Here is a 12,777-nt window from a genome sequence, read left to right on the forward strand (position 1 = left end):
AGCTCCCCTCCAGCCCCGCCCCTGGGCGCCTCCCCTCCAGCCCTGCCTGCTTTCTAGTGACTGGACTCAAAGCCCCCACCCGATTTCTACTTCGAAGGGCCCATTCTTCGCAGACACAGGGGCCCCGTCCTGGCACCTTCGGCCTCGCCCCACGGCCCCAAGGGACCCGGCTCCAGAAGCAGGTCTCAGGGCGCCGACCCCGGGCCGCAGGGCGTGGGTCGGGGTCGATCCCGGTGGGATCAAGGTTGAGAGCGGGGCGGGGTTGGCGTTTCCAATACCGGCCCCACCGACCCCCGGAGGAGGCTGGGTCCCGCCGCGGGACGTGAGGTAGACACACTCCCGCGGGCACTCGCCATCAGAGACAGCAGCGCCCACCCTGACACCCCTCCCCGTCCCCCGACTCCTCACCCACCCACCCCCCGCCCCGAGCTCCACCTTTCCCGGCTCCTCCCACGGCGCCCGCCGGCACCCTCCCCGGCAGCCCGAGTGCCCGTCCTCCCGGCCTCCTCTCCCTCCCCTCCTCCCTCCTCTCCCCCCTCGCCCCTTCCCCGCTCCTAAGCTCCCAGTTCCCAGCACCTACTCCAGCCCACGTCCCTCCAACCTTCACCTGCCCGCCTGCGCCTGCTTCGCGCCGCCCGCGACCTCCCTCCCGGACACCCTGCCCGGCATCCCCCCCCCCGTACCCCTCCCCGCTCCCCCCAGCGGCCTCGCTCCCCTTCCCCTGCCGGGCGCGGTTCCTCCTCCCGCCCCCCCCCCCGCCCCTCGTCTTTTCCTCTCCCCTCCCCGCGAAGTTTCGGGGCTGTCAGTCTGTCCGAGCTGCGGGCAGCGGACGCCATAGAGAGCAGAGCCGTCCAGGACCGGGGTCCCGGCAGCAGCGGAGAGACCCGGCCGGCCAGCCGCCAGGTACCGGCCCTGGAGGCGCCCCACAGCCAGCGGCTCCGCCCGCCCCCCCCCCCCGCCCCAAACGGGCTCGGTCACAGCGCGCTCCCCGCAGGTGACAGCCCCCGGGGTGGGGGCGCGCGGGGGGGGGGGGGAGGTGGGGAGGGGGAGGGGAAGGAAAGGGCAGGGGAGGGGCCGGGGCGGGGGGGGGGGAGGAGGGCCTTGGGGAGGGAGGACTTGTCGGGAGAGTCAGGGTTGTGGAGAGAAGTGACCCGACCCTAGCGGGAAGGGCCGGGGCCGGAGAGGGGCGGGGCGGGGGGAGGACTCAGGTGGGAAGGGGTGCAAGGCTCCGAGGGGAGGGAGTGGGGAGGATCCGGAGAGGGAGAGGGAGAGGGAGAGGGAGGGAGGGAGGGGGCGGGGGAGCAGGAGGGTGCTGACAGGTGAGCCAGGAGCGGGGAGAAGCAGGGACCTCGGGGAGCGAAGGGAGCGGGGAGGTGGGACGCGAGGGACCTGGTCAGGAGGCAAACTTGAGAGGGGGTGAGAAGTCCTGGGGTGCAGAAATGGGGAGGGGAGCCACTGGTGGGAGGGGAGGGGAGACGGAGGTGTGTTGGAGGCAGCGGTGGCAGGGCAGGGTAGGGCCGAGCAGAAGGTCCGGAGCGAGTGGCCAGGGGGACGGGGGGGGGGGGGGGGGGCGGGGTACACGGGGTAAGCTTGGGGACTGGACCGGGAGGGGGAGGGGAGCAGCGGGTCTGGGGACTGGGGACCGGGAGGGAGGGGAAGCGAGAGCTGCTGGGGAGGCGGAGGGGGAAGGGAGCCGGGGGCCTCGGAAAGGAAGGAGAGCTGCGGGAGGGAGGGAGGGAGGGAGGGGAGGAGGCGGGAGGGGAGGAGGGAGGAGCGGGCGTGGGGAGGGGGAAGGGGGCTGGGGAGGCAGGAGGAGGGAGGGAACTGAGGTGAAGAGAGGAAAGGAGAAGGAGGGAGACCAGAGTGGGGGAGGAGAGGGAGGAGGAGGGGAGCGCGGAGTGGGGGAGAACCGCGGGGAGGAAGGAAAGAGGAGGGGTAGAGGAAGGGAGAGGGTGTGCACCGGGAGGGGGATGGAGTCGGGGAGAGCCGGAGGGAAGGGAAGGCGGCCTGGGGAGGGGGAGGGGAGCGCTGCGGAGCGGAGTCGAGGGTCGTGGGGCGGAGGAGGGGCGGGGAGGGGTTGGCCCGCGGGCTGTGTGCAGGGGGAGGAGCCGGAGGGGCGAGGCAGGGGGCGGAGCTGGGGAGCCAGCCAGATTCAGTGGGGAGAGAGGGCGGAAGGCGGAGGGAACCAGAGAAGGGAGGGGAGAGGGATGGCTGCCAGAAAGATTTCGGGGGAGGGCAGTCTGCTGGGAGGGGGCAGGGCGCCCGCTGGGCTGGCGGAGGAGCGGGGCTGGAGGCACTAGGGCGGGGTGGCCCTACTGAGGGGGGGGACCCCGAGGGGGAGGGGCGATGGTTTGAGGTAGGGTTTTGGTAGAGGAAGCAAGAGCCATTTCCTGCCTTCAGCGAGGACCCGCCTCGAGGGCCTCCCCCACCAGTTGTCCAATTGTGACACTCACCTCGGCCCCTCCGCTGGCTCCCGCAGTGACAGCTGGAGGGCTAGGGGGTGTGTTCTTGCTCCCCAGTCTGGTGTCCCACCCTCCACCCTCCACTCTCTCCCCAGAGAATCGGCTTGTCCCTGCCACCCCTCCTCCCCCGGACAGGATCACGGAGGGGCTGGGGCTGGCTCTGAGAGACCCGCCAGGTGAGGGGGTGCTGCTGACTTCTGGAGCTGACCAGAGCTTGCAGAAATGGCTTCAGATCTTCTCCTTGGGCCACCTCTGAAATCTACCCTCTGATTTCTTTACCCTCTGAAATCTACCTCCCCTCTTTTCCCTCACCTGAACCTGGCGGGGACATCACTTGTGCAGCTCCTGGGGAGAGGTGATGGGGAGAGGCTGGGCAGGGCCAGGGCCCAGGTAGAAGCTGCCATGAGAAGAAGTTGAGCAAGGATGTCTTTTCTCCTTAGGGTGTGTGGCCGATCCCCAGAAGGAGCTGCCGGGGGTTGCCATGAGAGAGACCTTGGAGGCCCTCAGCTCCCTGGGTGAGCCAGCAGAACCCGGGAGGAACCTGGGGTGGGGGTGGGGATTCCGAAGCCTGTTGGGCTTGTTGCTTCTCTACAATAAAGAAAGGAGAGCCATCCTCAGAGACCGCCACCCCAAGACTCCTGAGACCCCTGGAACCTTTAGGGCAGTATCCTTTTGGGTTTCTTCAGGGTGTTTGTGAATACCTGCCCACACTGGAGGTTGTGCTAGACTGTACGTGCACATGCGTACTCATAGAGCATCAGGATATTGAATCCACTTCCTTCACCTGTGCTTGACTCAACACAAAGGGGCTCCGGTTGACACCTGGCCAGACTGCTGGGAGCCTGGCTGTCCCTTGTCCATGCTGACTAGGGGCCCTCCCTACCTGAGCAGGTTGGGAAAAGTCCCTTGGGTGGGCTGGGGGGAAGGGGGAGAGCCCCTGCCTTTGGTCACCTCTCTCTACTGGATGCTTACTGGGACCCATCCTTCTACCTGCAACAGGATTCTCTGTGGGACAGCCAGAGATGGCCCCCCAAAGTGAGCCTGGGGAAGGCTCCCATAATGCCCAGGAGCAGATGTGCCCTCCCAGGGAAGAGAGAGCTCTGGGCTCCTCTTCCTGTTCGGGTAAGTAAGTGGGGACCCTGGATGGAGGCTCAGGGGGGAACCGTCCTTCATCGTCCTTTCTTCAGCAAATATGTATTGAGCACCTGCTTAATGCCAAGTGCCATTCTGGATATTTGGCATACCTCAGTGACCAAATAGACAAAGACGCCTACCTTCCAGGAGCTTAATCCTAGTGAGGGCAGGGAGTCCACCCAATGTAAAAACAAGTACACGTATAAATCCTGTTAGAAGAGGATGCGTGCTAGGAGGGGATAAAGCAGAGTGAGAACTGAGACTGCTGTAGGTGGGTGGAGCAGAATAAGCCTAAATAGGGTGGTGAGAATAGGCCTCCTTGGGAAGCTAAAATTTGAGCAAGATTTGAAACAGGGAAGTAGCTACACGGATACCAAGAGAAGATACCCAAGGAAGGGATGTGCCTGGCTTTTTGACATCACTATCTTCTCCCATGATTTGCCATGGAACAGCGTCCATCTGGTGGCAAGGAGGTCCCCAGCCCTCCTCCGAAGAGCCTCATGTAAGCTGAAGGGCAGGGCCTCTACTTGCACACATACACATATTCCAGAAACTCCTCACTGTTGTGGCTTTAGCAACCATGCAGTGCCTAAGCAGCTGCCCTGCCTGAAGGAGCCTGAAGCTGCTCCAGGCCACTGAGAACTCAGCCCCTGAAGGTATGAGATGAGCTGGGTGCAGTCCTTGCCTATAGGGCTGGAACTGGGGTTTCAAACTTCCCTGCTTCCTAGCATCAGTGGGGCTCTCTGTCCATCTGTGATGTCTGCAGTGGCCTGAGGTAGCTTGTTCTCTGCCAGGGCACAAGGCCCCCAGACTGGAGGAAGATGCCCACCCTGAACAGGCTGAGGCTCCTTGCAGAGGAAGCCAGGCACACACACCACGGAAGGCTGAGCCTGTGGGCTCCTGCCCAGGTGAGTCTTCCATCAGCAGGGGACAAGGTGGAGGGAACAGGGGCCCTGTAAGCTCCAGAGCTGCTATCTGATGTGGCAGCCACTCCAGGCCCTTCCAATACAAGATGAATCAGGCCCTGGCACCTTTCTGCTCGTAGAACTTCAGCACCCAGAGGGAATTCTGCATCCATAGACAACAGGAATCAGCGAGGCCGATCCAAGAGAAACACACCATCGTGTCAACATACTCTAGAAGTCCTAACTTCCCCCATCTCTGCCCCAGTCTAAGTACAGACTTGTAGATGGCCTGAATTATAATTTCCATGAAAACATGGTGCGTTGATTAACTTTTTCATTGTCTCTGCCCAGACATGCTTTCTCCCCCACATCTCCACTGATCTCAGTGGTACCCAAATGCTCCAAATCTGTTGTGTTTGACTCATCTCCTCCATACCCAGGGCGATGGAACAGTTGATTCTCTCTCTACAATCCTGCCCATCACTTCCTTCCACTAGCACCAACCTTATCATCATTTGCCTGAGAGATGTCATTTATTCCACAAGGATTTATTTAATGTCTACTAGGTCTAGGCCTGTGATCGGCAAACCGCGGCTCGCGAGCCACATGCGGCTCTTTGGCCCCTTGAGTGTGGCTCTTCCACAAAATACCATGTGCAGGCGCACACGTACAGTGCAATTGAAACTTCGTGGCCCATGCGCAGAAGTCGGTATTTTGTGGAAGAGCCACACTCAAGGGGCCAAAGAGCCGCGTGTGGCTCACAAGCCACGGTTTGCTGACCAGACTCTAGGCCAGCCGTGGGCGTTTGCCCACGGGCCGCATCCGGCCCGTTTGAAATGAATAAAACTAAAAAAAAAAAAAAAGACCGTACCCTTTTATGTAATGATGTTTACTTTGAATTTGTATTAGTTCACACAAACACTCCATCCATGCTTTTGTTCCGGCCCGGAGTTAAGAACCCATTGTGGCCCTCGAGTCAAAAAGTTTGCCCACCCCAGCTCTAGGCTGTTAGGTAGAGTGGAAAGAGACAGGCTCTAAAGCGATGCAGACCTGTTTGAATCCTTGTTCCACATCCCCTAGCTGAGTAATCTTGGGTTGGCTATCTCACCTCCAGGAGCCTCAGTTTGTTCATCTGTAAACAGGGTAATTTCATGTTTGTTGTGAAGGCTGTGATAATGGATACACAGTACATCTATAATTGGCATTCAATAAATGGTGGCCATTTTCATTTTTATTAGACACATACACATTTTTATTAGATACATAGGAAATAGGACACAAGATGTCGGGCCTCCAGAAGCTTAAACCAAGTTGACACTAATATGAGCTAGAATAAATAATTAACATAACAATAAAGCCTTGTCACAATGAGTATTAACAGTAAGTGCTACAGGCACTGGATTTGTTGAAGATTTTGATTTGTGCTGCATTTTGAGAAAGGTGTAACCTTCAGCTCTCATGAGGGTGGGTGGAGGATGGGAAAACATTCTAGACTAAGAAAAGACTGCAAGGCAGGAAAGTTGACACGTGACTGGAGTTAGAGCAGACCAGCCTGGCTAAAATAAAGGGCTTATGCCTGGGATAAAAAGAAAGTTGCACCTCAGATGCAGCTAGAACTTACTTTATCCTGTTAATAGGGAGCTCCTGCTGGTTCTTGAGTAGAAGAGTGGCACAATAAAAAAGAAAGCAATATCACAACAGGATAAATAGTTGTTTGGAATTGATAGGTCAATAAAAGAGACTGGGAATAAATGCAGTTGTGATAGTTCACGTGTAATGTAGCCAAGGCTCAGGCTATTACAGACTTTTAGAGCCAGACAGGAACCCAGATAACCTGGTTCAATGGTTCTCAAACAAGAATCACTTTGGGAGCTTTAAAGAGAACAGATTCATGTGCTCTGCTCCCATAGATGCATGCTGTAAAAGCTCCCCCAAGAGATTACGATGTGGCACCAGGTTTAGGAACTATGAACTAGTCCAACCCTTATCCCTAAGCAAACTAACAAACTTAGCTCAAAGAGGTAAGTTAACCAAGGTTACATTGCTGGTTAATGGCAGAGGAGAACCCAAGTGGACACTGAATCTTGGGCCTTCAGCTCCTTCCTGTCAGCTGGGCCATTCCATTTCCCACGAGGGGCCAAGCTCCAGGAAAACCCACATCAAATCTGCTTCTGAAGAGGCCCTCCCTGCTTCTCCAGAGGTCAGCACCATTCAGTGGTTCCCTGTACACACAATCCTCTGTCTAAAGTGGGACTTCCCACCCGGCTGTAGAAGCAAGAAGGAAGGGAGTTAGCGGGAAGGGGGCTGGAGAGACAGCAGGACGGAATACAAAGCCCACTGTGGAAAGTTTGAGAGCAGGGGAAGCTCAAAGGTGAGAGTCAAGGTCTCAAGGTTCTGAGCCCAGCATCTGGGAGAAGGAAGCTGCAGTTCTCATTAAAGTAAGCAGGTAGGTCTGGAAAGAGGAGCTGTTTGGAGCTACAGCCAATTTTCAGGACTCCCTAGGAGAACTGCTCAACCAAAGTTGAGAGACTGTGGTTCCAGAAAGGAGCCTGCTAGACAGGAAGATCTGGGACGGCTGCCATGGGCATATGAACCCAGAGTGACGCCTGAGGCCTGAACCTTGAACAACATTCATGTTCAGAGGCAGGGAAAGCGCTCTGATCAGCGCTCCTATCTACATGGGCAAGCCTGGGAGAAAGTCCCCTGTAGGAGGGGGGTGTGTGGAGGGGGGGGGGGGGAGGTCACCAGGCGTCCTGTCTGCAGAGAGGGGAAGATATTCGGATTTGGTCATTCCCCAGTGGACAGAACAGAAGCCAGAATGCGGGGCTCCAGGAAGGGGTGGTCTACTGGCAAATTGAACATTGCATAAATAAACGTGGGGCTTAATAGACTTGTCTTGTTTTGGCTTTTCAGGAGAGGAGTGGATGATTCGGAAGGTGAAGGTGGAGGAAGAGGATCAGGAGGCAGAAGACAGAGTCGAATGGCCCCAGCATCTGTCATTACTGCCCGGCCCCTTTCCCACACCTGACCTGGGGCCTCTGGCCGCCGCCTATAAGCTGGAGCCGGGGATCCCAGGGGCCCTGGGCGGGCTCTCGCTGGCCGGGTGGACTCCTGCCTCAGAGAAGCCCTATGGCTGCGCCGAGTGCGAGCGGCGGTTCAGGGACCAGCTGACCTTGCGGCTGCATCAGAGGCTGCACCGAGGCGAGGGCCCGTCCGCTTGTCCCGACTGCGGCCGCAGCTTCACGCAGCGCGCGCACATGCTGCTGCACCAGCGCAGCCACCGGGGCGAGCGGCCGTTCCCGTGCTCCGAGTGCGACAAGCGCTTCAGCAAGAAGGCCCACCTGACCCGCCACCTGCGCACGCACACGGGCGAGCGGCCCTACCCGTGCACCGAGTGCGGCAAGTGCTTCAGCCAGAAGATACACCTGGGCTCGCACCAGAAGACGCACACGGGCGAGCGGCCCTTCCCCTGCACCGAGTGCGAGAAGCGCTTTCGCAAAAAGACGCACTTGATCCGCCACCAGCGCATCCACACGGGCGAGAGGCCCTACCAGTGCGCGCAGTGCTCACGCAGCTTCACGCACAAGCAGCACTTGGCGCGGCACCAAAGGGTGCACGAGGCGGCCTGCCGCGCCCCGCTGTCTTCCGATGTGCCCGCCCCTCCGGGTTCTCCTGCCCAGACCCTGACCCCATCCCCTCCGGAACCTAAGCCTTTCGTCTGCTCTGATTGCGGACTGAGCTTCGGCTGGAAGAAGAACCTCGCCACGCACCAGCGTCTGCACGGCAGCGAGGGGCGCCCCTTTGGATGTGACGAGTGCGCACTGGGCGGTGCCACCGAACCCCTGGCCTGCGGGGGTCGCTGCACACAGGCGCCCCAGGGCGCTCCCGCCAGCGAGCGGTCCTTTTCCTGCCCAGACTGTGGACGCGGCTTTGCCCACGGGCAGCATCTAGCGCGGCATCGGAGGGTGCACACGGGCGAACGACCCTTCGCCTGCGCGCAGTGTGGCCGTCGCTTCGGCTCGCGGCCAAATCTGGTCGCCCATTCTAGGGCCCATAGCGGCGCCAGGCCTTTCGCCTGTGCGCAGTGCGGCCGCCGCTTCAGCCGCAAGTCCCACTTGGGCCGCCACCAAGCGGTGCACACGGGCAGTCGGCCCCACGCCTGTACCGTCTGCGCCCGTAGCTTCAGCTCCAAAACCAACCTGGTCCGCCATCAAGCCATCCACACGGGCTCTCGCCCCTTCTCCTGCCCGCAGTGCGGCAAGAGCTTCAGCCGCAAGACTCACCTAGTGCGGCACCAGCGCATCCACGGCGAAGCGGCCCACCTGGCCTCCGACGCTGACCTCCCGGCCCCAGCCTGGCCCACTCCCACGGAGGTGGCAGCGCCCCCACTCTTCTTCTGAACCTCCTTCTTGTCCAGGCCCTTCCTTTGCCTTCTGTTGCTTCCTGGTTGGAGAGACCCAAGTCCAAGCGGGTGAGCACTGTGGCTGGATGGCCTAGGCCCTGACGGCTGTTTTTCTTTCCTCTCCATCTTGCTGGGGAGACGTCTGGAAAGGATAGCCAGCTTTAACATTCTGTAACAAAGTGCTGAGTGAACCCTTGCTAGGAATAATTCCTACCTGAGTCCTTGGAAGGCTCCCACCAAGAGAAGCCCTGGAAAGCTGAAGTTCCCCGGACCACCCCTTGGCCAAGTCAGGAACCGCTACAGGGGGAGGGAAAGAATGGTTATCTGAGTACTTACAGTGTCATTAAAATTTAAATCTGAAGTTTCTAGAGCTTTAAATGAGCTGGGGGAGGGAACCCCTGACTAATCCACACACAGAGGACCTGGCTTTACCTACCCTGGGTGAGTTCCACTTATCCAGCTGCTGATAATAGCTCTACCAAATCAACATATAATACAGCTAATTTCCAAACCACTCCCCTGCTCCCTGCCTCTAGCTCAGAAATTTCAGGAGGAAGAAACATTAGTCTACATTTCCCATGCCAGGTGTTGAAGGCTGGAACATGGGGAATACACAGAGAGGGGACAGGTGCCCTTTGGCTGGACTGTTTCCATGGAGACACGAGGCAACCCTGGCTTCTAGAGCTCTAGAACTTCTGCTATCTGCAGCTCTCCCAAGGGGCTCTCAGAAAAGCAGCCCCAGCTTCCACCCTGCCTGGCACCATGAGGAAGGACATTAGTGGTGTATGGAATTTCTTTCCCATCATACCTTTACGTTGTCGTTATGATGGATGCTTGAGCCAGATGTCTCTGTAGCTGTGCCTCCCCAGCGGAGGCAGCTGGGAGAGCTAGCTGCCTGTCAGTAAAGGGAAGGGGTGGGGTGATGGGGAAACAAGTTGAACCTGAAGTGAGGAGTCCTGGGTTTGGCCCCTCCTGTGCCTCTTGTAGACTTGGAGCAGCACATTCATTTTCCTGGGCCTCTGCCTTCTCATTACAATAAGATTATTGATGTTGATGAGGGGCAAGAGAGAAGGAAGGGGGGTTTGAATGCAGTGAGTTTTAAGTTTCCTGGCCATAGGTGGTCACAGTAAATATGACTGTGTGGCTATAAATAGGGGCCATTGCGTTGCCCCAGCAGCATGTAAATACTTGGATATTTCACATAAAAATCTGGACTTCCAGCTTCTCTCATGAAAAGTCAGAAGATCTGGCAGCTCGTGACTGGGGCTGAGCAGAAATTGGCCTCATTCAACCAAGGGACACTGAACCCCAACTGGAGGGGGCTTGCACCCCTCACCCGCCACTCCCTCCCCTGAGATCCCCATCTCCCTTTCTTTAGGGGTCTGTGGTCCCTCTCCCTGTTCCACTCGTTACAGTGAACTTCTGATATCTGATGAAGGTGCATGGGCCCACCTGGGGCTCCCGGCACAGCGATGGCACTCTGTATATCAACTTGGAATTAAATAAATACATGAGATGCTGCCAGTTGTGGGTCGATGCAGAAGCTCTTTTTGGTAAGTAGTGAGAAAGGTTGAAGGGAAACAGTGGTAAGGCCCAAAGATAAACTTCGTTCTACAGTTTTGCCAACAAGAATGGTTCTCAACACATTAGAATCTCCTGGAAACGTGAAAATATACCAATAGACGCGCACTTTTCTGTATGTTTGTTATATTTCAACAAAGAGTTTATATATGTCCAGATTGGTAGATATAAAGATGGATGGATGGATGGATATAGACAGACAGGCAGATGACAGATATCAATGCTCTCTCCACTCGAGACCAATTGAATTAGAATCTGCATAAATGGGGCCCGAACCTGATTTTCAAAACTTTCCCCAAGTGATCCCAATGTGCACCCAGGGATGAGGACCACAGCTCTAGGGTCTTGTCCTTCATCACCTTAAAGTCCAGGTTCAGGTTACCACCAAGCCAGAAACATTTAAACATTTAAAATGGAAAGGATGGCCCTGACCGGTTTGGCTCGGTGGATGGAGCGTTGGCCTGCGGACTCAGGGATCCCAGGTTCGATTCCTGTCAGGGGCGTGTGCCTTGGTTGCGGGCACATCCCTGGTGGGAGGTGTGCAGGAGGCAGCTGATCGATGTTTCTAACTCTCTGTCCCTCTCCCTTCCTCTCTGTAAAAAATCAATAAAATATATCTTTAAAAAAATAAAAATTAAAAAATAAAAAATAAAATGGAAAGGATGGAGTCTGAGGACATGCTGGGCAGACACGGATGCTCCAGAATAAGAAAGAACACTTTTCTAACTTCCTTCCTGTAATGATGTCTGAGTAGCCTATTAGCCCCAGAGAAACAGGCACAGCGCTGAGCCCCAGATGTCAACGTGCACAGTACAATGAGAATCCAAGGGCTCTATGAACACTCGGGAAATTTCAGTAAATTTATTCAAACAGCCTCACTCACTCTCTGGTGTCTAAAATCCAAATAAATGCACCATTCATTCAGATATTCAGTTCCTGTTTATTGAACGCCCCTCACTCAGAGCTTACAAGTGGTTGCAGGTAAGTAAATTTAAAAATAATTACTTTTTTCCTGCCTCAGACTGCACACACCTACTTTGAGGGTGCAGCTTTCAGTGTCCTCTTGCTCTGCATGTTTAAGGGCCTCACTTTGCTCTGAAGCCAATTACCCCAGAAGTGCAGTTCAACCCCCCTACTGGCTATGTGACCTGGAGCAAGCTTATTTTCCTCTCTGTGCTTCGCTTTCCTCGTTTGTAAAATAGGAATGATAATAGTAGTATTAACATCTGCCTTAGCTGTTATGAGAAGTAAGGAGTGAAGGAAACGATTAAAAAGTGCTCAATAGTTTTCTCTATATAAATATTTTCTGGTTTATTCTAGATTCTTGAATATTTTTTGCCATAAATGAAAAATTTTAATTAAAAAAATTAATTGTAATAGATTATAGATTCCTTTCAGTTGTCTATGTGTATGGTCATATCACTTGTAAAGACTCCTTTCCTCCTTCTTTTGGATTTTCATGCCTTCTCTTCCCTTGCCTTACTGTCCTAGCTAGAACATCCACGCTAATGCTGAATAATAGAGTGTATTTCCTCTCCTTGTTCTGTTCTGAAGAAACATTCATGTCACCATTAAGTATCACGTTTATGCTGTTATTTTTTTGGTACTCTCTATCAAATTAAGAAATTTCCTTTCATCCTAGCCAGTTTGGCTCAGTAGATAGAGTGTTGGCCTGTGGACTGAAGGGTACTGGGTTCAATTCCGGTCAAAGGCATGTACCTCAGTTGCAGACTCAGCCCCAGCCCTGGTGTGTTGGGGCGCATGCAGGAGGCAACCAATCAATGTGTCTCTCTCACATTGATGTTTCTCTCCTTCTTTCCCCCTCCCTTCCAGTCTAAAAAAAGACTATGGAAACGATATCCTCAGGTGAGGATTAACAAAAAAAGAAAATAAGAAATTCCCTTTCTAACACTAGAGTATTTATGGATGTTGGCCCTTATCAAGCCATCTTTCTGTGGCTATTGAGATGATCAGATGACTTTTCTCCTTCATTATGGTAGTAGGTGACGACTAGTGATGTTCAAATGTTAAAACCAGCCTTGAATCTCTGAGATAAACCCAACGTGGTCATGCTGTTTTATTTCTCTTTATAAATTGCCAGATTGTTTGAAAATACTTATTTAGGATTTTTGCTTCTTTGCACATTTTTGGAGGTTGGCCTCTGGTTGTCTTCTTGTACTGTCCTTCTCAACTTGTGGTTTCACACTTATATTAGTCTCATAAAGTGAGTCAGGGTGTTCAATATTTTTCTATCCTCTGGAATAGTTTGTGTATTACCGAAATGATCTCCTTA

At 55.2% G+C, this 12,777-nt stretch overlaps 1 protein-coding gene across 16 annotated transcripts; it reads left to right on the forward strand.

Moving 5' to 3' along the window:
* The first annotated feature begins 722 nt into the window (after positions 1 to 722).
* ZNF467 (zinc finger protein 467) lies at positions 723 to 9,264 on the forward strand. Of its 16 annotated transcripts, XM_036328360.1 has the most exons (7): positions 737 to 903; positions 2,558 to 2,638; positions 2,903 to 2,977; positions 3,149 to 3,353; positions 3,462 to 3,584; positions 4,391 to 4,504; positions 7,415 to 9,264. In XM_036328360.1, exons 5-7 carry the CDS (start codon positions 3,485 to 3,487, stop codon positions 8,899 to 8,901), a joined length of 1,701 nt encoding a protein of 566 aa, XP_036184253.1. In that variant the 5' UTR covers positions 737 to 903; positions 2,558 to 2,638; positions 2,903 to 2,977; positions 3,149 to 3,353; positions 3,462 to 3,484; the 3' UTR covers positions 8,902 to 9,264. The 16 variants fall into 16 exon arrangements, with proteins under 16 accessions (XP_036184258.1, XP_036184257.1, XP_036184253.1 ...); XM_036328365.1 differs by lacking the exon at positions 4,391 to 4,504 and having other exon boundaries at positions 723 to 903; XM_036328362.1 differs by lacking the exon at positions 2,558 to 2,638.
* The last annotated feature ends 3,513 nt before the right edge of the window (positions 9,265 to 12,777 follow it).

Source organism: Myotis myotis, unplaced genomic scaffold (assembly GCF_014108235.1).
Source record: "Myotis myotis isolate mMyoMyo1 unplaced genomic scaffold, mMyoMyo1.p scaffold_m19_p_11, whole genome shotgun sequence".
NCBI classification, from domain to species: Eukaryota; Metazoa; Chordata; class Mammalia; order Chiroptera; family Vespertilionidae; genus Myotis; species Myotis myotis.

Coding starts and splice junctions, on each gene's coding strand:
- ZNF467 (XM_036328352.1), top strand. CDS start 2,944: ATGAGAGAGACCTTGGAGGCCCTCAGCTCCCTGG. Junction 2,978..3,461: donor GGAGGCCCTCAGCTCCCTGG/GTGAGCCAGCAG, acceptor TACCTGCAACAG/GATTCTCTGTGGGACAGCCA. Junction 4,505..7,414: donor GCCTGTGGGCTCCTGCCCAG/GTGAGTCTTCCA, acceptor TTGGCTTTTCAG/GAGAGGAGTGGATGATTCGG.